This window comes from Tachypleus tridentatus, chromosome 13, assembly GCF_004210375.1.
Source record: "Tachypleus tridentatus isolate NWPU-2018 chromosome 13, ASM421037v1, whole genome shotgun sequence".
Classification (NCBI taxonomy): domain Eukaryota; kingdom Metazoa; phylum Arthropoda; class Merostomata; order Xiphosura; family Limulidae; genus Tachypleus; species Tachypleus tridentatus.
This window is the reverse complement of record NC_134837.1, coordinates 59,296,924-59,323,174: the sequence shown is the minus strand read 5'-3', so window position 1 is coordinate 59,323,174 and position 26,251 is coordinate 59,296,924. Positions and strand designations below refer to the sequence as shown.

The window sequence follows — 26,251 nt, the reverse complement described above, 5'->3', positions numbered from 1 at the left end:
TGAGTAGTAGTTGTTGTAATACTATTTTGAGAATTAAACAACAACAACCTTCGGCAAAAAAAGAACTTCAATCCACAAATTATCATGAAGTAAAAACAAGCAAAATTCAAATATGTCTGTACTTGAATGTGCCTAAACGAAAAGTGAAGGTTGAGTTCTACAAATAGAGGGAATCAGCTGTACAAGGAGGGTGCATCACACTTATATTAGTGGAGAGTTGTTGCATCTTAATTTACATGCTAAAATGTAGCTGCAAACATGTGCATGTAGTTTTGAGCATAAGGCTTGTGGCAAGTGAAAATTTGTTGATACAGAGGAGAGTAGTTGTCAAGAAAAGCGAAGTTATAGTGTTAAAAAGTTGAAAATCAGGTCACAAATGCCCTTGGAGACAAGGAGGATAATTCTCTCTTATCCTCACTAGGCTAAGCTATTGTTTTGGCAACTAAATGCCAAGAAGTGTTTGGCAACCCATGGCAAGTAGTTCCAAGGTTTTTGTCACTTGTACCCCTTTAATAAAAATATAGGATTTTTATCTTAACCAGGGAGCCTCTTCACCTCTCAGAAGGATTTTATTATTTTTGGGGTATCTTTAGTAAGCAAGTAAGGAAAGATAGATGCTCTATTCTATAGTCTGGTAAAATCTCAAGTGTTGAAATGTCTGGGAACCTATCATGTTTACTGATGGTTCAACTCAAATTAAATTAAATCTGTTAAGAACTTCCTAGATGAATTTACATTTTTGGGGCTTGTTAATATTTCATTCGAGTATGTTTGTTGGTTTAGAAAATATTCCAAAATGTTCTGTTTTGTTTTTAAAGTAAGAAATTCTTACTCTATGTGTAGTACATATTAATTGTATAACTTTTACAAAGTGGTGTAAGACACTTAAGCACTGTCAGTTTTAGATGCCAAACAAAGATTCATATTAACTGTTACTACCCTGTGGAAAGATGCAAAATTACTGAATTTGTCTATCCTTTCTTTAGAGTATCTCATCTACATTGGTTTTGCAGAGTATTTAACACAATTCTTAATTAAACATGAGATATTTCTGCAGATTGGTGCTAATATTAAACTCTTCTTAGATAAATGAGCAACTGGTTTGATCACATTTACCATACTAAAAACTTCTATAAAGCAATTTGAAAAATTCAAATTTATATTCATTTCATATTGATTTAAAATTGTATACTATTTTCTACAACAAATTAAGATACATCCTTCCTATCATATTTTCAATATATATCTCTGTATAATATTTCACAAATAAGTATGCTCTTTTGAGTTATAGTGATAGATCATTTGTTGGCTATTACAAAATGTGTGTGTTAGAGGGAAAGAATGTAATATGTTGCTACACAAAAGGCAATGAATACCAAATAAGACAACTGAAAAAAAAATTAACAGAAAGTTATATGCTTAAATCTTTTTTTTAAGCATAAAATAAAAAGTCATATCCTAAGATTGAACTTTAGCCAGAAATATCTAGCCAAATAACATTTTCATGTGTTATTATGGAGAGCAATGAATGAAGTATAATAAAAAAAACAACTAATGCACATCTACTAAAACTCCAACAGGTACTTTATTACTTATTAGACATTATTAATATAACAAGAAAAACTGCTAAAAATTAATCTTTAAACTACTTTAAAAAATCCATATGTTTGATTAGTCCTGTATTAACAAAGCAGTATTACATCAAATCTAACTCAAGTTCAACTCCTGAAAAGTTATGTCTGTCATGAAAATTCTCTCTCTCACACACAAACACCCATAAAAGAGCATTTAAATCAAAATAATCTGACTAACATGGCTATTCCAAGTGTCATCTTTCCTCAAATCACTCTCAGATTCCTCTTCAGACAGCTCAAAATAGTCATCTTCAGTTAGCAACAAGTTGTCTCGTGAAGGGTTGGATCCATCACCTAGACTAGTTCATTGGCAGTCAAGATAACTTAACCTGCTTTGAATATACCAATCTTAAGTCACTAAAAATAAGACAAAGAAGCTCAAAGGTAAGATCACAACCCATATTGTTAATAAGGGATATAATGGGAGTGTTTTTAAATATTCCTTTGACTTTTGCTGAATCATTAAGTGCTGAACAATAAAAAGGGTGAACATATTCACATTTACCTACATGATTATGCTGAGCACATACATTTAATCATTAAAATTCTTGATTTTTACAAAATTGCTACAAAGAACAAATTGATTACACTAGTAAGTATGGAAAAGAACAGTTCAATAGTAACTAATACACTACTAAAATACATCAGACATTGCACAAAATATGAATAATATATTCCTTAATTTTATAAAATGACTGATATTTTACAACTTATTTAGTTTATACTTTCAAAATGCAACTCAGCTGCTTAACTGTTAATTTTTCAAGATCTCAATTTATTCATGAAAAACATGATCAAATTACTAAAAAGGTTATTTAAGAGTTTTTCAAAGACAAACTATTTCTAAACCTTGTGTGTTCTAGTAATAAAAAAAATTGTGTGGGCTACAAATTTACAAAGTGTAAAATAAAAATAACTTTATTTGCAAACACAAAAACAACATTTTGGGCAACAGTCATACAATGGGTATCTAAGTAAGAATTAAACCATTAGTAGAAGAGTTAAAGTGAATGAAAAAGACCAAATAACATGTGACTTGAAGACATGAGAACAAATGAACTAAGAGAAGTGACAGACGAAGTTAAAAATAATACAATTAATAAATTATGCAGTAAAATGTGAAAAATGTAGTAAATTATATTACATAAATGACAAGAATAAAAAAGAACATTGATACAAGGAACAATGTGAGAAAATTAAATCAATAGAACAAGTGTGTTCACTTAATAACACCGTTCAAAAAATAAAACAATAAAAGATATGGGAATTTAATACAAAATGGTAGAAAAGGACTCTAAACAAAAGGATATAAAAGTAACAAATATGGATACCTAAATTGATCAGGCTAATGAATAAATAAAAAAGCAAAAAATTGTTAAGCAAACATATGTGCAGTGTGAAAAATAATAGATCACACATATAGGGGAGTGGAACACAAAAAAATGAAAATAATAGAGTTAAAAGAAAGAGAATTCTTCATTCATCCAAAAAGGCTAACACTGATTAATTTAAAACCAAAGGATTTTACAGGCATTCTCTTTGCATCAGTACATCACAAATCACCAATTCTCACTCTTACCTCTGCTACAACTTCTTTCATTCATATCACACATTTTAGTTTATCCATTTTCTCAATTCCTAAGGCTGCACAGACTTTGCTGTGAACAAGTCAATTACAAGTTAAAATCTTTAGATATGAAAACATTTGTCTTTTTTCTCCTACTCTAAGCTTTTCATAGAAATAGCCACCCAATATGTATATTCTGTAACCAGAGAATACTCTCTAAAACTAGTTACCTATTTTTACAAACTCTCGAATACCACTTATCTTCACTTAACATCCTAAATTTTCAGAGATCATAAAAAACAAAAACTTTGATATCCTTACCAATGACCTCACAGCTTCCAAACCTTTAAATATCTAAATATGATAACTATATGAAAAACATTTTAGTTCACAATTTCTTCCAGAAATCTATCCCAAGTATAAACACTGGCACATCTCAGTATCTCACAAACAAATGCATCATCTGCCAATATGTTAACACCATGAGATACATATATAGCCTAAATGGAAAATTTAATATAGAACAGTCATTCACATGCATTTCAATAAAACTGCTATATTGTTAAATCTGTAAAAAATATAGCATGCTATATACTGGTCATATAGATTACTGCTTAAGAAATTGTTAACTTAAACACCTCTCTTATCATGCACCATGATAGTGTTTCACAGCAGGGATGACAAGGAATTGCATTAAACCATAACAGAACTTTTGGGCAAAAGGCACCTTAAATGGGAGAGATCCAATTTGAAGAACCCTTTGAAATCTTTACTATTGGCTGCTAAGGCTGTACACATAAAAATGCACAAGTTATTCATGTTAAAACTTAAAAGGAAAATTTGTAATTATTCTTATTGTCTCTTTAGCCTCCAACAAAAATGACTTGGTATATTGCACCTAAGTATTTTACAGAATAGTAAATATGGACTGTGGAGGTTGTAGGTGTATTGAGAAGTTTCTTCATTTTTTCCATATTTTACATGAGCTAAATGCATCATTATTTGAGTGTAAACAATGTTATAATTTTTTATTACAATTTACAGCTTTAACAGTAACTAAGATTTGTTTTTTGGAACAGATAGAACATTTCAACCACTGGTGCAATCATTTTCAAGTGTGCAAGTTTTAATAATAAAGAATATTCTAGCATTTAAATCAAAGATCTAATGATATATTTAAATTCTAGAATCAATAGTAGTTACTTATTCATGTACCTATCAATTTGCATAAATTTTACAGATCTATAGCTAAACATAAAGAAACATAAAACTATGGAATGTTTTATGTAAAATATTTGCAATTTGGGGAAATAATGATCAAAGATATAGAGATATTGTGCCTGGGTGTCTGCTAGATTGTTCAATTTTATTAATAAAGCTTCTTTAATTTTTCTTCTGTTCATGTTTTAGTACTGTAAAATTCTGTTCAGAAAAACTGTTTTTTGTTACATGCTCAGACTTGGGAAAGGGGTTTTTGGTGTTCTTTTAACCTTATCTTCAGGTTGTGTCCTGTTTCACCCATGTAAGAAACTGGATAACAATTACCCTTTATTTTGTAAATATTTCTTGGAAGGGTGGGTTCACTGTATAATATTCTTAACATTTGTTTAGTTTCATTCTGAAAGAAAAATGAATCTAGGTGCTATGTTAAGGTTATATTTACATATGTCTTTTCATAATTTCTGAGAGAGGTATGCTAATATTTTCTATGCATGGGATGATTTACTTTGTTTTGTTGAGTGTTTGAGTTTTTTTGTTTTTTTTTAAATTATTAATAGTTCTTGTGACTACCTTAGTAGGGAACTGGTTAACGTTAATAAAATACAGATTTATGCATGCAACTTCTTTGTCAATGTTTTCTGTGTTGTATATAGTGTATGCTAAATTTAGAAGGTTATAATTACCTCCTGATATTAGCTTTCTTAAAAATATCTGGTGTTTATTAAAAAATCTTAAGAATAGGGTTAAACATGAATTACCAACTAATAATAGATGACATTAGATGACTTTTAACATGTACATACTCAATACTTTGTATACTATACAACCACTGTCTTTACCAAACCAATTCTTCTATATGTGAAGGAGTTAAAAATAATCAATACATGTGATATTAAATTTTATTACACATATTCATAGAATAATTACATGAAAAGACATGAGTGCTTACTTTAAGCAACGTTTTAGATGTATACATTTTATTTTGAAAGGCTGCTTTTCTACTTAGTTTTTTGTTTGTATTTATTTAGGGTTGTTTCTTAGCTTATACATATTCTTACCCATTGCTATACATTATATAGATTGAATTTAGTTACAAGAAAACTATAAATGCTCAATATATTTTGAAGCAAATATTCATGACAGTCTCAAGCTACAGCTTAACATTTTACATCACAAACTAATACAAACATATAGTCAATAACTACAGTAAATCATCATCAACTGTATCAGCTACCTACTAGCTATATTTATTATCATTACAATATTAATTATTATATCAAATATTACTTGATGATATGCCCACAATTAAGCCTGTAAACAAAATAAATTAAAAACTGGGAATTTAATAACATGCAAATAAGCATTATAATAAAAAGAAAACAAGGCTGGAGATACTGTAGACATTATTTACTCATGCTACAAACCTCTTTTGGCTCCATGCTGATACCTACAATTACATTTGGTGGAGTCAAAATAGGGAATTACAGTTTGAGAAAATAACGTTTTCAGTATCTCCAACCTCGTTTCTTTACAATTCTTATTTGCAAGTTTTAAAATTTTCAATTTTTTTTATCTATCTAGTAAAAGAAAAAGTCCAGATGTAGACACTTCAATTAATAACTCTTCACATTGCATCATCGACTTCTCCATTCTTGGAATCATATTTGCTTCCTCTACTGTAATGAAAGAGAATACCTGGAGAAAACATTTAAGTTTTAAATTAGGAACTGATAATCCCTTTGAAACGAATGAAGAATTCGTTTTCCTTTATCCTTTCCATTTCCTTGTCAGACACTTTCCCATATATACAATCCACATTTTCTCACCCTACATGCACTCCATTATCCTTAACATGATAATTTTAATCACATTTTCTTGGTACCATTATATACATTTATTTGACTGTTTTCCTTTCGGTGTCCTTCACTACCCCTTTTACATTAAATTTCAGTACCTTTTATTCTTGTGTCTCGTTGGACAATATTATTTGATGCATATGTTCATTCTCTCGTTGAATTAATTTTCTTAAACTGTTGTCTGTATTCATGTTTTACTTTTATTTTCTTTACATTTGGTTTATTTACTATAATTTACTATATTTTTCACATTTTACCAGATAACATATTCTTTCATTATTTTTATTTTTGTTTGTCACTTCTCTTAACTCATTTGAAACTTAAGAACTTGTTCTTGTGCCTTTAAACAATGTGTTATTTGTTCTTTCTCTTTCACTCTAACTCTTCTATTAAATGGCTTTATTCTCATTGAAAACCCAATGAGGGGCTTTTACTCTAAACATTGTTTTCACATTCATCAACAAAGCTATTTGATTTTCTTGAGCTTTTCACAATTATTATTTTTTATTCCATAGGTTTTGGTTACCAGTAAAATGGCAAGGCATTCACAAATTATTTGTAAATTTTGTTCAAATCCAATAAACTTACCTCTGAAACAATAACTCTTTCTTTGTTGAATAGCTCTTGTGCATGTGGTTCAAAGTTCTGAATGCCCTTGATGCAAGCAGAGCATACATCTCTTAAATGTAATTCTATACTCTTCCAGCTGAGATATTATTCACACATCAGGAGGACTCACACACGTCCTTCCACCAAAATTGAAATTTTATTGTTGATGGTCATACCAGTATCTCCACTCTCTATGAATTCTGATATCAAAGTCAACTACTGCTACACACGTTTTTAACAATGTCAGAAATCCTGTGATCTCATGGCAGCACTGTCAGTTCCTGTTCAGACATCTAATTCTGGATTATCTGTTGGTGTTCTTAGCAGATTTAACATACATGTAGACACCAATATTCAGAACCACCACCCTTTTCCCATGATTAGGGTTGTTGTTTTGATTTTCTTCTGGTAGTTGTTCCTTTTAAAATGACCATCAAGTAATGTTCACTCTCTTATCTTTATCTATTTTTCACCAACATTGGTCACTTGGTCATTTTAGATCATGTAAAGCAGCCAAATATAGGCAAAAGCAAGATAAGTCTTTTCAACCCACTTAATGATTCTTCTATTTTGGAGAAAATTACCATCTTGTCTATTAGTGAGCAATCTTGGCTCTAAGATCCTTTAGCTTGATAGATATTTGTGTTTGTTCTTAATGCCTTTTCCTTTTCCCTCCAATTCAGTCACTTAAAAATTCTGCAACAAGAAGTTTCAAATCTCCTCCACAAAAAAAGCATGTTAAATCATTTATCATATTTATCCAAGCTGTTATTCCTACTTATTTGTGATTCCAAGGAGCTTTGGAGTTTGGAGACTTGTTTTGTTCATTGTTTCCTGGAGATACCTAATTTTCAATAGGAATATATAAGATTATTATGAAACTTTTAGATGTGATATTGGTGAATATATTTGAAGGCTTCACCTCCATACATTTCAGTCAAGTAGTCTAGTTTCACTGGCTTTCTCCTTTTATCTGACATCAATTGCAACTTTACCATAGAAGTATGGATTAATTTGATCCTTTGTTCTATTCAGTCTTTTACATAAACTCATGAGTTGCTTACCCAGTTCTCTACCTTTATTGCTTTTGAGAACAGTATTTAATAGCTATTTCCAACATAAGATATTTAATATTCATACACTCATGTCTAATGTCCATTCATATCAGGAATTTAGAATTTCCAAGATGGGAATATCCCTTGTATTGAATGCAGTTGGAAAACAAAGTAATATGGATCATCTTAGGAAACCAGGAACATCAAAAAAAGAAATCTGCAACAAGTCACCTCACCTCCCCCCCCAACAATGACAAACAAAGTGTGGCATTTTTAACTCTGTAAGCTACTGACACACTCTTTAAATTCCTTTCTGTGCATGTCACAAAGTTTTACCTAGTTTAATTGAATTTTTGATATAACTATTTTACTATCATTGTATTTTAGTGAAATCATTATTATCATCAAGTATATTAGAGTTCAAAGTTTTATATTATCTTAGTTTTTATTCTTTTACTCCAAAATAAATATCAAAAGCAATAATGAAAATTTGTTTTGTTTTCATGTGACACGACCTACAAACAAGTTTAAACTTTCACAATGTATAACCAGAGCCAGATAACTGCACCCCTATACATTTACATCTGAATAGTAATGTACATTTACTTGCCATATTAAAATGTTTCAAAGTTCTTTAGCTAAATGCAGGAAAAACAAGTAAAAAAAAATTGTTTAATCCTTACTGGTGCCATGCCCACTTACTGTATTTGTCCTTGAGCTTTACAAGTCACAAGAACACACTTGACACATATTTATAGTCATTAGAAAGAGCTCATTCTGCACTATAATCTAACAATGGTTACTTTTATATTTGTACCAAATTGTCATCATCAAGTAAATGTAACTGCTTGTAGTATTGTTCGCTGCTTTGTTCATGAGAGCAATTTGGTTGTTTCTTACTCAAATACGAGAGACAGTTAAATTGCATTTATATTTTAGTTACTTAAGCACTATTTATGTTATTAAATTCATATCTGTAAAGTTAAGTAATTTTTATAAAATAAACAAAATTTCAACATGCTCCCCAAGGCTTACAGTACCAAGTGAGTACAAAACATTTTGACAAATGCTAAAGTATCTCTGCTGGTTATACTGATCAACATAAATAATCAATAGTAAAGAAAAATAATAGAAATAATTAAAATTAAAAACTTAAAGATGTGAAATTATGTATACAACTCGCAAAAGACAGCTTAAGACAAAAACAAGCACATATTTCAAATTCTTAATTTTAAACTTCCCATTGCATAGTACACTGATGATAATAACAAGAGTTACTGATATAGTATAGCAAACACAAAATAAAATACAAAACATTGCTTTTTGATTTTCATTTACAATGTTCTAGAGATTATGAATTGATTGATTGATTGATTTAGTGTTTCATAACACAAAGCAGCTAGGCTATCTGTGCCAAATGTCCAGTAAAAAGGTAAAAATAATTAAATGTAGTAAAATACATAAAAGGAAATGAAGGTAAAACAAAACATCATTGAAAAACATTAAAAGCATAAAACAAATGTTGACAACCTAGTTTACAATGTTAAGAGAGAAAGCAGAGTAAGAGAAGTTGTAAAGGACTTTCTCTAGTAAAATGGTAATGATCATAACCTGCCAGGAAGACTAACAGGTAAGTACAAGAACCATCATCAGTCACCTGACATTGGCCTTTCCAGTCCTGGTTCCAGGTTATGTTGTCATAACAGCCATTATCAAAAGGTAAAATAAGAAAAGTGTTAAAATACATACAGCAAAATTGTAATAAAAATTAGCCAAATGTCCTGTAAAAAGGTAAAAGTAAAGTAAATGTAGTAAAATTCGTAAAAGGAAACAAAGGTAAAAACAAAATAGCAATTAAAAACAGAAAATGGTATAAAACCAATGTTGACTTCCAGTCTACAAAGTTGTAAAGGACTTCCTGTAGCAGAATGGTAATGATCATAACCTGCCAGGAAGACTAACAGGTAAGTATAAGAACCACCGTCAGTTACCTGAAGTTGGTCTTTCTAGTCATGGTTCTGGGTTACGTGTCATTATGGACAGTACCAAAGGTAAATTAAAAAAAGTGTTAAAAGACATGTAGCAAAATTGTAATAACAACTCGCCAGGATGACTAATGGGTAGTTCAAACCGATAGTTCAAACAGCAGCATCAGTCACCTGAAGTTGGCCTTTCCAGTCCTGGTGTCGAATTATTTAATGTTCTGGTCATTTTCCAATGTCAAATTGAACTAGAGAGATTGAGACTCTGAAGAGGGAACCACAATTAAAAAGGTGTAATGAATAAATATCAAACACTTAAATGAGATTAAAAAGATTAATGGACATTAAAAAATTAAAAACTTTATCAAGGTGGACAGTATCACCATCACCAATAACACTGTCCAATGTTACAGACAAACCCTGGGACAGAACATGTTTAAAACAGTGCCGTCATTGAGAGTTGTAACGATGGCAAGAAAGTAAAATTGTGATTTGAGTGTTACACAAACTACACATTGGTGCATCAATTTCAGATAAAAGAAAACAATGAGTTAAAAAACTGTGACCAATGTGTAGTCTAGTTAGAACAACTTCCTCCTTCCAAACCTTATGGAAGCTAAACAGCCAAAGCCCAATTCAGAGTTTTATTTGAAAAAGCTTGTTGTCACCTTGCTCACTCCAAGTGGATGGCCAGCTGGCACGTAGCCAAGCCTTGAATACAGGACCATAGTCCATGTATGGAATAGTCACAGTGGTGATAGTGCCAGAGCAGATAGATTTAGCTGCAGTGTCTGCAAGCTCGTTCCCTCGAATACCAACATGGCCTGGTATCCAGAAAAACTGGATAGAAGTAGATGTTAATGAGAAAATGGGCCAGTCGGTTTTGAATATCAGTGAGAACAGGCTGTGACCCAATGTGAAGTGATTCCATGGCCAGTAGAGAACTAAGCGAGTCGGTATAAATAGTGCAATTGGAGTACTGCTCAGCTTCAATATGATCCAGGGCAAGAGATATGGCGTACAGTTCAGCAGTGAACACAGAAGCTGTAGAGGGGATTCTGCACGCAACCACCGAACTGCAGCAAACCATAGCAAAGTCCACTGAATTACCTGATTTGGAACCATCAGTATAAATTGGAATAGAATGATTGTTCGAAAGATGTTCAGTAAATAAAAGACAGTACTTCCATTTGGGAGTATCTGCCTTTCTCAGATGGCTGAAAGAAAGGTCACATTTGGGGACTGTAATAAAGCCATGGTGGGATGGGCTGACCAGTGGATTCTGCAGTGCTTTCCAAGGACAGACCCAATTCATCCAATTGCACCTGGATGCGAAGGCCAAAAGGAGCAATGGCAGATCGTCTGTTCTGAAAACATAAGGCTCACTGAGGAAGGAAAACACATCCCCAGGTGGGATGCTCTGATAAGGAAAGAAGTTTCGAAGAATATAGTAAAGACAGTTGCAAACGGCAAAGGTGCAGAGAAGGTTCATGAGATTCTACGTATAAGCTGTGAACTGGGGAAGTGCAGAAAGGCCTAGTGCTGAGACAAAGTCCTTGATGATGAATGGGGTCCAGCATCATTAAGGCCGAGGTTCTGGCAGAGCCATAGACCAGTGATCCATAGTCGAGTTTTGAATGAATAAGAGCACGATATATCTTTAACACAGAACATCGATCCGATCCCCAACTGGCGGTAGAGAGGACACGGAGGATGTTCAGTAATCTTGTGCATTTGACCTGTAGCTGCTTTAAGTGTGGTATAAAGGTCAGCTTACGGTCAAAGATAAGCCCCAAGAACTTGGTCTCAGGGATCACAGGGTGAAGCAAAACTTCACCAATACAGAGTTCAGGATCAGGGTAAATACCCCGTTGGTGGCAAAATGCATGCAAACGGTTTAAGAGAGAAAAAATAAAACCGTTCACCATAGTCCACTTCAGTACATGATTGAGGGCAGTTTGTAGTTGCCACTCAATATATCTCATGTTCGACGACTGACACGAGATGTGAAAGTCGTCGACATAGAGCCTGTTTGCAACAGTGAAAGGAAGTTGGTTCAATGACGGCATTAATTTTTATACTGAAAAGTATGGCACTCAAAATACAGCACTGAAGGACTCCAAGTTTCTGTACAAAAAGAATGGGAAAGTATCAAACCCACATGAACTTGAATCTTCTGTCCATTAAAATTTTTTTAATAAACATGGGTAAATGGCCACGTTACCCAGAAATATGGAGGTCTCGCAAAATGCCATACCTCCATGTTGTGTCATAAGCCTTTTCAATGTCAAAGAATGTTGATACAAGATGTTGGCATTTGAGAAAGGCTTCTCTGATTGATGTTTCAAGTTGAATTAGGTGGTCTGTGGTGGAGTGCTGTTGTCAGAACCCACACTGGGTGGGCGAGAGGAGCGAGAGGAGGTTGTTTGATTCGAGAAACCAAACAAGACGAGCATTAACCATCCTCTCTAAGGTCTTACAGAGATAGCTCATCAAAGCAACTGGATGGTAGTTTGAAGGAATCTTGGGATCTTTCCCAGGTTTAGAGAAAGGTAAGATAATAGCCTGGAGCCAGGCATCAAGAAAAATATTTTCCTGCCAGATCCAGTTAAAAACAATTAAAAGAATATCAAAAGAAGCAGGAGAGAGATAGCACAGCATGTCATAGTGTACATCATAAGGTCCAACAGATGTACTGCCAGACCAATGAAAGGCCATTTTCAGTTCCACCAGTGTAAAGGGACAATTATAGTCAAAGAGATTGTCAGTTCAAAAGAAAAGAGGTGAACACTCTGCCCGAGTCTTGATGGCCAAAAAGGTGGATGAACAAGCAGAAGTGCTAGATACCCGGCAAAAGCTTTCACCTAGATTATCGGCAATGCTCCGGACATCAGCTACCTCTTGGCCATCAGAAAGTAAGATGGAGAGGGGGACAAAATTGTAGTGCCCATTGACCTTTCGAATCCTGTCCCATATAACCTTGGAACTGGTGTTAGAAGATATGCTAGTTGTGAACTTAATCCAAGATTCATTCTTGCTTTGACGTCTTACCCACCTAGCATGTTCACGGGCCCATTGGAAAGTGATGCAGTTCAAAAGTGTGGGACATCTACGGAAAATATCCCAGGCCCGTTTTTGAGCCTTCCGTGCCAAGTAGGATTCCACCACGGATGAAGATATTGCAGAAAATGTGTTGAGGTTTTAGCAATACACTGAGCAGCTGCTTGTATAATATAGCCAGTTACCGCTGCCAACAGTCGTCTATTGATCAAGTTCTGTGAGAGCAGTGAAAGTGGACCAGTCTGCCTGATCCAGCTTCCAGCAATTCACGCGGGTAGGGTGGCATCGACCATGGCCAGTCTCTCTCAAAAGTATAGGAAAATTATCACTGCCTCGTGGATTATTGTCAATCCTCTATGAAAAATGGGAAAATAATGAAGGGAAGCAAACCAAGAGATCAATAGCAATAAAGGACTGACTAGGTGCATGAAAATAAGTAGAAGAACCAGTATTGAAAATAGAAAGATTGTGATCAGAGAGCATATGCTCTACAGAGTGACCCCTCCTATCAATAACAGCACTTACCCAGAGGGGATGATGTCCATTAAAGTCCCCCAGGATTAGAAAGGGAGATGGCAACTGTTCAACAAGAGCATCAAGGTCTGATTGATCATATATCTCTACCAGGGAACAGGTCGAGAGAACAAACAGTGATGGTATGACCCAAGGAAACACGGATGGCTACAGCCTCCAAGGGTGTGTTGAGTGACAAAGACAGGGTGGGCACATGCTGATCAACCAACAGTGCCACCTCTCCATGCAATTGTCCATCACACAACCTGTCATTTCTGTACAAAGAAAACTGCTAAAAGGTGACTGTATCAGCAGGTTTTAGAAATGTTTCTTATAAGGAAAGACATACAGGATGGTAGGAAGCAATCAGTGTTTTGATATCATCCAGATTAGAACGTAAACCTCGACAGTTCCATTGTATCAAGGTGGCCATTTTTAATGATGGGTAGGTGAAGTGGCTGGAGAACCCTTCTGTTTATGATCACGTCTTTTTTCTTGTATCAGAAGAAATGACTGTATTTGAAACCGAAGGATGTGGATCTTGAGGTTTGTTGGAATGTATAGGAGGAACAGAGATGGGTGTAGAAGTCGATTCATCAACCTTTTTAACCATGGAGATCAAAAGGCTTTTCATTTGTTTTGAAAACGATTCTCTTGGAGGCACAGAGAAATCTGTCTGCACTCCCACTTTAGTTGTGGAACGAAGTGCAGCAGCATATGTCCGAGATGGAGTGGCAGGCAGCAATTTCCGAGCCTCAGGATAACTAATGTTATGAGTCGTTTTCAAATGCTGCACCCCTTTCTCCTCCAACCATTTTGGGCAAGAACGAAAGTAGGAAGGGTGGGAACTATTGCAGTTGACACAATGTGGGTCCCTGTCATACTCATAGGCATCGTGGTCCTTGCCACCACAACGAGCACATGTCAGGGAACCACGACATGACGTCTTTGAGTGGCCGAACCTCTGACATTGGAAACATTGGAGAGGGTTTGGAATGCACGGCCGTACCCTGCAAATTAGATAACCTGCCTTGATGGTGGCAGGTGCACGTGGTGATGTAAATGTCAAAACAAGGATATCTGTCAGCAGTGTAACTCCATCTTTGCGAGTGGAGATGTGCCTCACTGCAGAAACTCCTTGAGTGGAAAGACCAACGAGAATCTCTGACTCGGGACGTTCTTCAAATCCCTCTCAACAATAACTCCTCGTGATGTATTCAAGGTAGCATGAGAGGTAACCTCAATAGGCACATCCCCAATTGCCTTTGAATTCAAGAGGAGTTCACTGTGTTGGGATGGGGATGTTTCAACCAATATGTCTCCAGATCAAAGCTTCTTTACTGACTTTGGAGAGCCAGCAAGTCCCTCTAGTCGCTTCTGAATAAAAAAGGAGGACATTTGCCCTAAAGATTTTTCTGAAAGAGAATGCAATATAAGAAAATGGGGTACAGGTGTTACAGATGTTGAAGATTGCTGCACAGTCTTCAAGACGTGGTCATTTACCTATTGACTGTTTTTCACTATTTTATTTAAATTTTTTGTTGGAGGATCCATAGGAAAATAAGAAAATTTCAGTACCCACTCACCCCACCTACCATGGAGCCCTACAAGGGACACACTACAATGTCATGAAAGGACATTGCAGCAACGCCTGGGTTTTGTGAACACTATATCCTATACCCAAACATAAGCATCAGATACAATGTCCAGAACACCTGTTGAGAACATCCAACACTGGTACTTGGTTGACCCTAGCCCAAGTGGACCAGCCAACTGACCCAAGGAAGGCCACCTGAAGGCTACCAGCCTCCAGAACTTCAAGGCCAAAGTGGTGTGTTAGGGTTGGACCCCTCAACCACCAGGATCTTCTCCTACCCTTCACAGGTTGCCACACAAGGCAAACACATTGGTGGATGTTTAGATCCCAGAGGAGGTAAATTGAAACAACAAAACCTTCCCTGGGAGGTCTCCTCACCATGTACAGGAATCCACACCGAGGGAAGAGATTATGAAAATGAAATGTAAAAACTATACAAAAGTAAATAGTATTTTTTTTACTCAAAATTAAAATCACCTTGCAGGTGAACTATTAAGAGTCCAGCCACAATTACATACATTAACCCACTCATGATGGGTCACGGGTCAAAGGCCATATCATTGCACTTCTATTTAATGAATTTATGTCAATAAGTTTGGAATGAAATTGTAGATTATAATTCAAACTTTTAATATTATATATGAGTTAATTTCTTAATTTAAAAGTAAATATTGAAAGAACACATCTATATATAGATTTTAGTGAGTTACTTTGTATGTTGAATTCAACACTATTTAAAATTAGTATTTTGTCATCACAAACATCTAATTCCATATTTTTGTACAAATTAGGAACTCAAGTTACTAATATTGGCGAGCTAGAAAATAAAACAAGAACTTGATATCTTTTTATTTTGCTGAGATATGGCTTATGTACTGAACAAAACACAGTGGTACCTGGTTCAACTCTCTCTAATTTTTGAAACAGTCCCTTTTATTCTCTTACTACAGTGTATGATGTGAATAGTCAATCAACAGCTTAGAATGTCTCCAGAGTGGTTTTCTCAGCCATTTTAACCTGTGTAAAGACTACCACATTCTTTTGATCCAAGTTTTCTAAATATTAGTCCACTAAAATACAGCCATAGACATGGCAAACTACAGGTCAGTTTTATATTACTGAATATACGACCTGAGTGCACGTGCATCACTACAATGCAAGCTGTATACTAATATTAGGTAGGCATGCCTGGAAGGTCAACATAATAAAAAGTAATAAATGTATATGTAAATATATAGCATTATGAGACTTAAGCTACTTAGAATAAACATTTATAATTTCATGTTGTGATATGTAGTCATCCTAGTACCAAAAAAAACATAATTTATATTTATTTCCTAATCTTTATGATGGTTGTGAGGTTGGTCAAGTGACAGGCCCAACGTAGTTAGAGAATAGAAAATAACATAAAACATAATGTCTTACTGAAAACATACATTTGAAATGTATTTAGGCAGTTTTGGATATTAGACAATTAATATTTGAGATTTTTGGTATGAAGAATAGCTTCTTTAATCATAACATGAAATCACTTTGAACTCAGACTAGTAACAAAATAGACTATTTTCACAAACAAATCTTCAGTAAAAATACTTCATTGAATAATCTGATTTTTTGTACATGAAATACTTGTAATCTTTACTAAAAATATATCCAGTTTTGTGAAGATACACGTGCTATATTAAAAGTTATTGTGCAAATACTTAACATATGCAAACGTGAAAATGTCGGGAGTTAATAGCAATAAGGTTGATAGGTAAGAGCCCCAAAACACAAAGAGCATTGTAAAATACAATTAATATCTCCAAAGCAATAGTATGCAACATGAAAAAGAAGAATTCCACCTCATACACCAACAAAACTCATGTACAGAAGTTGCTTCTGCAAAAAGAAAAGCAAAATTGCACAGTAGTGGATCCAAATATCAAGGTGAACCCTGCTTCCTTTTAAAACAATTTTCTAGACCCTTTACCAAATATAGAAATGCTGGTATTGTACGACCAAAACATGGCACTGGTTCATGAATACAAAGTTTCCAGCAATATTTCCTGTTTAACTGGAGATTTGGATGGGTATTCATGAAAATATACAAGTCACTAGACACAATGTATGTGAATTACTATGTAATAAACTCTTTTGAGGGAACTGGAAAATAATCATCTTCATACAACAGATTAGTTATGAAAAAGCATCCAGGGAGGACAGATGTGCTTTGGACATGACAATCTTATGACAGACTTCTGCAATGGAAACTATCCCAAAGAAGAAACTGTCTAAGAAGCATTATTAGAGAGAATATGAATGGGCTTTGCAACTAAAATTGTTTTATTATAACATACCTAACTTTCTGTAGAAAACCATAAAATATTTCACACACACACATTTCGATGTAATTATTTAATTTCACTAAAATTTATTCAGTGTACGTGAATGGTCGCTGACTATGTTGTACCGTCCATTGCATTGTTCAAATTTTATGAAGTATAAAAGCCTTAACTAGATGACATATTAAATTGACACTATAATTCAGCCCAGCAAGTTGGTTATAGTAATTATATTGCTGCTAATTAAAAATATGCTGTGTATTTTGTTTCATGTTGAAGTGTTTCGTTTATGGCTTGAAAATTTATTATTATGATACTTGTCTAAGCCAGAAACTGCATAGAGGAAAAACCTGTACAAGCTGGAAATATTAAACTTTTGCCGCATTATTTTACGATTTCTCTTATAAAAAGCCCTTTATATAACAGAACCTGCATAACGCAAACGAAAACCTATCTTTCACCTTCTTGATCTATCATCAAGTAGGATTAGAACTTGAGTAAGGTGGAAACATGTTTTTGATTAAATTTAACTTATTTAATTAATAATTTCTTCAAATGTTAATAAATTCTCAGATATTTTGTTACAGTATGTAGTGGTTAAATATATTTGTTCTTTTTTCTGCCATCATTATTCCAGAGGTTGCTATTTGAAAAGAAAATGACTGACTGTACTTTTGATCGCATTTGCTGATGGAAAACTAATAGGTAAAAGTGAATCCGCACTGTTTCAAAAATTTAAGGAAGAATCAACTTCCTGTGGAATGGAAAGTGAATAATAAAGTGTGGATGACAAGTGCTATATTCGATGAATATTTGAACAAATTAAACAAAAGGATGGAACAAATAGGAATATTCTACTTTTCCTAGATAATGCAACTTGTCACCCAAAAGCTCAGCTTTCAAATGTTCGTTTAGTTTTTCTACCTCCATGTACAACATCAGTTCTACAGCCACTAGATAATGGAATTATACAGTGTATAAAATTGAAATACAGAAAATTGATGCTTCAGCATGTTATTGCAAACATGGACGACTGTAAGAGAGCATCTGAAATGACCTTGAAAAATTACGTGTTAGATTCAATTGCACTTTTAAGTCATTCAATCAAATGCGGAAAAGATGAATGCGTAATAAAATGCTTTTGAAACTGTGGATTTATTCTTGATAATGACAGAGATTGTGGAGAAGTTGTTTGTTATGATGATTCTGTGAACGTGGAAAGTTTTGTGAACATTGACAAAAATGTGTTAACAGAAATTGACAAAATTGATTTGAAATTTGTAATAGAATCACAAGATGGTAAGAGTGCGAGAGATTCAGAAGATGAACAAAATGGAAAAGACAGCGAGGAAGTAGAAACTCCTACTTCATCACAAGTGTTGAGTTATATTAACACCATCAAATTGTATGCAAAAATGAAGGGGGGGAAAATGAATTTCATGAAAAGGCCGTAGATTTGGCATTCTCTTTTAATGATATGAGAAAGCCCATTAAAAATATGAAACAGTTGAAATTGGGCATTTTCTTCAAATAAATTTAAGATTTTGTGTACTTACGTGTATTTTGAATGTCTATTTTGTTCCTATTATAATAAATATAACATAAACAGTATAATAACTTTATTCACAAACTTCTTAATTCCCTTGAGTCAAGCAAGTATAACATTCTGCTCAAAAATTATATATATATTTAAGGAAATGCATGTCCCCTATGTTTAAGCCAGAAAACCTGCTTAAGCTGGAAATTTTACTCAGTCCCATGTGATTCTACCTTAGATAGGTTTTACTGTATAATTAATCAGAGGTTGGGATTCACTGTTTTTAACACAGTCCTTCCCACATGATTTTGTTTATTCATTTAGCTTGCATTGAATGTAATTATATATAATATGATATTCTAGGTAAAGGGTTGTAGTTAATCTGAAAAGTTTCAAAAGTGCTTCATCCACTAATTTTGAAATGATATTTTGACTTGTTAGTACCAGACTTTTTAAAAAAGTTAGAAGCATATTCCCCTGATGAAGGTATAGAGAAGGTTGTTGAAATTGCACCTCATTTAAACAAGGCTGAAGGATTTTGTTAAAACTTACTGCCTGTAGTAGATAATTCATAAGTATTTAATAGATAATGCAGAGAAAGGATACATCTGACGGAATCCTGATCTTTTTCTTCTTGAGAACAACTTGGCAAGTTGAGTAAACTTGTGTCGTGATACTGAAAAAAGATTTTGTTATTTAAGTGGTAATTTTCTAGTAGTATTATTAATTGAATGTTATTTTATAACAGATTTGCACTGACCATTATTATACTTTTGTAGTTTTGTTGATGAAAATTTTGTGCAGAGATTGGTTTGCTTTGTTTTGAATTTCGAGTAAACCTACACAGGACTATCTGTGCTAGTCAACCCTAATTTGGCAGTGTAAGACTAGAAGGAAGGCAGCTAGTCATCATTACCTACTGCCAACTATTAGGATACTCTTTTGCTAATGAAGTGTGGGATTGACCATCACATTATAAAACACTTGTGCAGAGACTGAATAACAATTATAAAATTTAACATTTATATCAGTCAATCTGTTTTTTTCATTCACCAGAAAAAAAAGCAAAAAACATATACATCATAATCAAAATTGCAAGTTCTAAGTTAAGTTCATTCATAGCATTACATATTTCATTACAGATCTTTTTACAGTTTGTAATTTATTTTAGAAAACAAGAAACTTACACTTCCCCATGTTTCTTAGTTTTTCTCTAAATGCTGCATCAGGATCTTCAGCTATTGGATGAATATGTCGAAGGTGTGGAAAACTATCTACACCTTCAGGAGGTTGGTCCAATTTATCATCATAATCATCATCTGAAGTATCAGGAGAAGCTGTAAAAAACAAACATCATACACAATTTGTTTTATTTTTTAATAATTACCATTAAAATAGAGTACATACATTTTATTTTTTGAAGTAGCAAAGAACTTGTATGACACAACACTAAAGATTCATCATACCATAACCTGAAGAAGAATCTACAAAAAATAGCTGAAGATTATCTTCATCAAAAATGACATACAATAAATCTGTAAAAATGAAAAAAACAACAAATAAATGAAACATATTTATTACTATGCTTCAAGCTAGACACTTTTATTTCAGTGTACAAAATCCATAAAACCAAAAGGAATTACAAAGTCCAATCCTGTTATGCCCATTAAAATATGATAAATATTAGAATGTAGGATTAAATGTAGGATGTAAGGGTGAAATATTTTTTAACTGAGGATGAAATAAAATAAAAATAAAGGTTATGACATTACACATTATAAATTTAAAAGTACTTTGAAAAACAAAAATACAAGTATTACTACAAATAATAGAATTAATGGACAACAAAGAAAAACCTAATATTCAAAAGCTGGTTTTTCACACTTAATACGTTAGAGTTTATATTGTTACGATACAAATCAGACAGAAAAAAATTATATAAATATGCTGGTTTTCTAAGTAGGGTTGATCAATTATTGGAATATGCTGATTAGTCAAACAGCTCATTAATTACATTCAAATAATAATTTAATTTCATAAAATGACATCAAGTTCTAACAAAAGTTGACTGAAAACACTAATTATAAATTGATTTTGATACCTATAATGGGAAAAGCATGGATATCCCATTGTGTATTTTGCACTTAACCATACGCATACAGAGAGGATCAGCCAGCTTGACTTTGTAACTGCCATGTAACCATTAAACTATAAATGCTATAACTCTGAATGTATCAAGTGTATCTTTGTGACATTTGACAAACTTTACTTTCTGTATCCTAACTACTGTGAAATTAACACACAGTAAAATGTTGAAGAAATAAAATAAAAAGAAAATACTTTTTTCTTTCCAGTATGAATCCTGACAAATACAATCAGTAATCTTAACAACCTGAGCTTCTAACCTTTTCACATCCATATTCTTTTAGGTTTATTGCTTCAGATGAAACCAAGTGTATCAAAAGGACAACTTAACGTGAACAACAGATGAAATTACAAGTATATCACACTATATACACATAATTGGCTTGAATTAGGATATAAAATTTCACAATAATTTTTATTTTTTCATTTAAATTTTTCAATTTACCTAATAAGTTTAATTTTTACATAGTAATTAGTTTTGTTAAAGAATATATCATGTAGAAAATATACATAAAAGGAATTTGCCACTTACCTTATATGCCCTTTTGTCCTTGAAGACATACTTCAATAAGATAATTTTTTTCAAAACTAAAAAACAATTCATGTTGCTTTCAACATTGCATTTTAGGATACAAAAATATACATGTTACTAGAATACAATGCCTCAAAACTACTGTAATTTGATGACTTGTTAGCTGAGCTATAAATAGGTTTGAGAAATTCCATTATGGCTCGGATCAATGATTTTAGTCAACACACAAGGGCCTCTTGCAAAATGTCAACTCTGATTACTAGAACTAAACTAGCAAGACTGGCACATTGCAATATGTACTGCATGAATTAGATAACTTCCCTAAAACCATAAAATGGGAGGAGCCCCATTAATGGTTGAAATTTTGTACATTATTATATCATTGTATCATTACTTATAGCTTGTGTTTCTAATTGATTTGGCACTCTGAAACTCATATAAGGAAGGAAAATATAAGGCAAAATATTCAGTATACTGGTAGTCATATGACAGATACAAGTGAAAATTAAGAATTTAAACATTACCTTTTGAAATTAAAAGTTTTGATAAACATTTGCATTATATACTACATTTTGGTGCCAAGTTTATTGACATACATTGAAAAAGGTTTAAATTTTGAATGCAATTATGCAGAAAAGTTTTGACATTTGCACTTCAATTACCCACATAAATGTAATGTTAACAATAATTACTTCATAAATTGGAATAACAGAAATCAGAGATAATAAGAACCCATAATTTTGATTGATTTTTTTAAATGTGAGAAGTGACTAATCAAACTTGCATTAATCTAAACTAATAATAATTAATTATTATACTGGCAATATGTTGATTACTGAATACTTGAAATAACTGGAAACATTAGTTGCTTATTTTTACAATACTGATTTATTAATAATTTTATTAATAGATTATTTTACATGCCACTAATTGATGCAATTAATGCATAAGAAATTATATTAATAAATCAATTTAAGCACCCCAGCTATATATATTTAAATACTGTATTATACTTTTCAGGAGGTTTTTGTCAGAAAAGTAAAGCTGTAATACAAAAGTATAAAGTTAATGTAACAACAGTTGGTGTAGTATTTACTGGCACATCCACCAAACACTTTACAGACAAAAAGCATGGTTTGATCAAAGAATTTTCAAGGAGTCAAATTTTATTAGCTCTTTATTTTATTAAAAATGTTTAAATAAAGATGTTTCAATACAATTTTGTATTCATAAAGTTTCTGTAGTTCAGAAAATAAGCTGGATACCTTTTTTTTTTAACATTCTGAATGGGATACCCAAAACACTGCTTGCCCAGGTTCAGATATGCTCTTGCAAGGATGAGTCATGGAGTATACACCAAAAGTTAACAAATTTTCTAACACATGTATTTATTTCCAAGCAAACAAAGTTTACTTTATCATACAAAATCAACTCTATTGGAAACTTCCATGCTTCATCACTCCAAATGGAATCTAGAAGTGTTAAAGACTTCTGTGCCCCACTAAAAGAAATGGGGTGTAAATACATGCTGGGAAGTCCAGAGGAACAACATACTAGAAACAGTGTAACACGTATCTGTGCTTCCTTATTTTGAATATCAGAATGGCCCTTACTGTAAGAATCAAGAGTCAGTAAGGATGGGCAAATATTCCCCTCTGCTTTATTCTTAAAAGTCCATGAGTGACAGTACTTTAGATATGAAACAGTGATAACAACAACAACAAAGAGATATTTACACACTCTCTAGATAATTAGCCTCTGGTCTTACAGAAATACTCTGTCTTCACAGTGAGCATTACTGAACTACTCAAACTTAGTGCCAAGAGATAATATTCAGAATACCTGACCAGGCACACCTGTTACCAGGTGGGATCCTGAAATATGATGTTTAACAAAGGCAAACAGGTGTGTGTAGAATCACCACAGAAGAACTGTTATGTTGTGCAGATAAAAAGTGAAAAATATATTTGTTCAGACTAGTATGTGGACAATTACAATCTACTCACAAAAGAAAGAGAAACATAATGTACACAACAACCATCCATGGACACATCAGAATATGCCAGTCGTATGAGTTTACAAACCAAAAAAGTGAGCAGAACAGGCGAAAGATTATGGGAAACATAAAAATTCCATGGAACAAGAACCCCTAAAGGAGGTAGTACAATCCACATAACATAGCAGATAAGGAAAAAGTGGACAGGGCATGAAGGACAACACTGAGAACCCAATATAACAGAACAAAGGAACACAGAGGATGAAAAAGACAAAAAGAACAGAAGAAAAATGAAATTAGGCATTCTGAAAGTGGGAGAAAAGAAGGTGTTCAAGAAGGCAACCCTCTACAGAGCAACATTTGAAACTGAAAAAAAAACTGTGACAGGCTAGGAACAGAAGAATTGGATGGTCAAAAGTTATGGCCAATAAACCAAAGTTTGAAGTAATGCCAATGCTTCTGGTACACAGACAAGGAGAAAGGGTGAATGATACAGGCAAGAAAAGATGTTACACTAGGAGTAAGTCCCACAGCTGAGGCATGGGACCAGACAAAAGTCACACATGAAACTGGAATGTGGTGATGTTAGGATGAAAAACATCCAATCATGGTTTCAAGAGGAGAGATCAGGACAGAAATATGAGGAGGGACTGTAGCTTTAGTAAAGGCCAGAGCAGAGAGAACCATGTCTCAGCAGGCCAACATGGAGCAACCAGCAGAAATCAACATGTAGTGATCTAGATAAGGGAACTGGGTCCAGGAAAGGAACTGGTTGGAGAGTAGGCATACAGATGAAGACTCCTCCAATCAATACTGAAAGCTATGACCAGCAGAGCTGAGAGGTAAGGATCTGGAGACCAAAAAGAAAGGAAGTTTGGAATTCCATTCAGTCGAAAATACATATTTGTGAAGTTCCCAGTTGAGAACACACCCACAGAACAATCCAAGAATGAAGGAGCTATTCTGTGGAGAGAACCTGACTGGGATGTGATAAGCAAGTGGCCACAAGATTCATAACTCTAGGAACAAAGCATGCCAAAACAGTCCTGTCATGGTCATTGGCCTGGTATAAGAAATCCAGTCTGAAAACACAAAGCTGGACTTAGTACCCCATTGTTTGGTAAAACAGACAAGAGTAGAATTGTTTTAATAAGCCATAAACACCCACCCCCTCATAATTGGGAGGAAATGACAAAAAGCCCAATAAACTGCTAATAAGTAACACCTGAATTACAAAACCACAAAAGGAATGTTGAAGGTAAACAAACATTAAATATTAAACCTATATGTCAACTCAAAATATCTATAAGACAAAGAAAATGAAGCTGAAATCTACCCTAAAGAACATGAAAAAAAAAGGTACCCATTTAGTAATAACAAAGTTTAACTCAAATCTTATCCCTAATTACATGCAACTAGTAGTAACAAAAGAAGGAACTTATAAACAAAATAGTAACAACAAAAGGAAGTAAAAAATGCAAAGAAAAACAAAGGAATAATCAAATTCCAAACACAAATTTAAACTAAATTAACCTAGAAGGTAAAAGTATAAAAACAAAACTTACACAACAATGAGCAGAGAATACATGAATGATGTTATTTCATCATCTGACATATCAAACCTTGAATTCACATGAACAAAGAAGAATTAAGAAAAAAAAATCTAAAACAAACAAACAATGCAAATTAAAGACAAGAAGTCAAAACTTGAAATTGAAACTAATATAAGTTTGTGATGAAACACAATCAAAAACTTGTAATCACATGTAGAATGAGTTAAAAACATCTTGACAGTAGAATGTCAATTAAAAATGCTGCAATGGTAAAGGTGATTCGTGGAGAGCTGTCACATGACTGGCACGTTGTTACAATGGCGCAAGAATGAAAAGGTATAAAAGACTGGCACACTGATGAACATTTTAGCAGTGCTTAGAGAGTAAATCAAATTCAAAAGAGCATTGAGTAAGAGAAGATAGAACTATTTCAAAATATGATTTATATGATATAGCTTATGAATAACAGAAAACATTTACATATATTTAAAGATTTAATATTTTTACCAGAGGTAAGGAATTCACATCACCCTACACTTGTATGAACACATTTTACCATTATACTTTTCTCATTTAACAATTTTTTTAAAAAATTGTTCTACTTCTAAAATAACACTCCACGTAAATTTATAGGGAACCATGCAAGTTTCTGAAACTTCTGAGCTGTTGAAGTCTAGCACATACACATGAATATTTCAAGCTTCAAATAAAAGCTAAGTACACAACTACACACACACACATGCATCCTTTTAGTTTATCACACAGTCACTGCAGTAAACACATTTAATACAAAAATTTTATTACACTTCTTTTGTTTACAGTAGGAGCTCAGTAAATTCTACAACATCTATGAAAAATATTTAACAAAAATAATAAAAACTTTATTATAATGTATACACACACCTAAATATAAATATACAGCCGTAGTGAAAATATTTTGAGCCTTAGGTAAACCTCGCCTTTGGCACCCTTTACAAAAATTTTAAAAAGTAAGAAAAGGAAAATAATATTTTCTAATGATTTTATACATTCAAATATTCTATATAAACAAAAATACAAACAAGATACTA

At 33.2% G+C, this 26,251-nt stretch overlaps 2 protein-coding genes across 4 annotated transcripts in view; both read right to left on the bottom strand.

Moving 5' to 3' along the window:
- The window catches only part of LOC143240964 (CUE domain-containing protein 1-like), a 61,304-nt gene that overhangs the window by 9,721 nt on the left and 25,332 nt on the right, over positions 1–26,251 (bottom strand). For all 3 annotated transcript variants that reach the window (XM_076484289.1, XM_076484288.1, XM_076484290.1), the window contains exons 4-6: positions 20,143–20,292; positions 19,562–19,631; positions 1,813–1,933 (exon numbers count right to left, since the gene is read on the bottom strand). In XM_076484289.1, coding sequence (XP_076340404.1) covers positions 1,813–1,933; positions 19,562–19,631; positions 20,143–20,292 — 341 coding nt within the window. The remainder of the gene's footprint in view (positions 1–1,812; positions 1,934–19,561; positions 19,632–20,142; positions 20,293–26,251) is intronic.
- Positions 1,836–15,626, bottom strand: LOC143239824 (uncharacterized). The gene is made up of 3 exons (XM_076481366.1): positions 15,572–15,626; positions 6,867–14,688; positions 1,836–1,963 (listed from the first exon to the last, which is right to left on the bottom strand). Exons 1-2 carry the CDS (start codon positions 15,624–15,626, stop codon positions 13,979–13,981), a joined length of 765 nt encoding a protein of 254 aa, XP_076337481.1. The 3' UTR covers positions 1,836–1,963; positions 6,867–13,978.

Excerpts from the sequence above, each read along its gene's own strand:
- LOC143239824 (XM_076481366.1), bottom strand. The coding sequence starts at position 15,626 with ATGAGTGGGTTAATGTATGTAATTGTGGCTGGACTCTTAATAGTTCAC. Across the intron at positions 14,689-15,571 it reads CTTAATAGTTCACCTGCAAG|AGGGATTTGAAGAACGTCCC; the intron begins GTGATTTTAATT and ends GTTATTGTTGAG.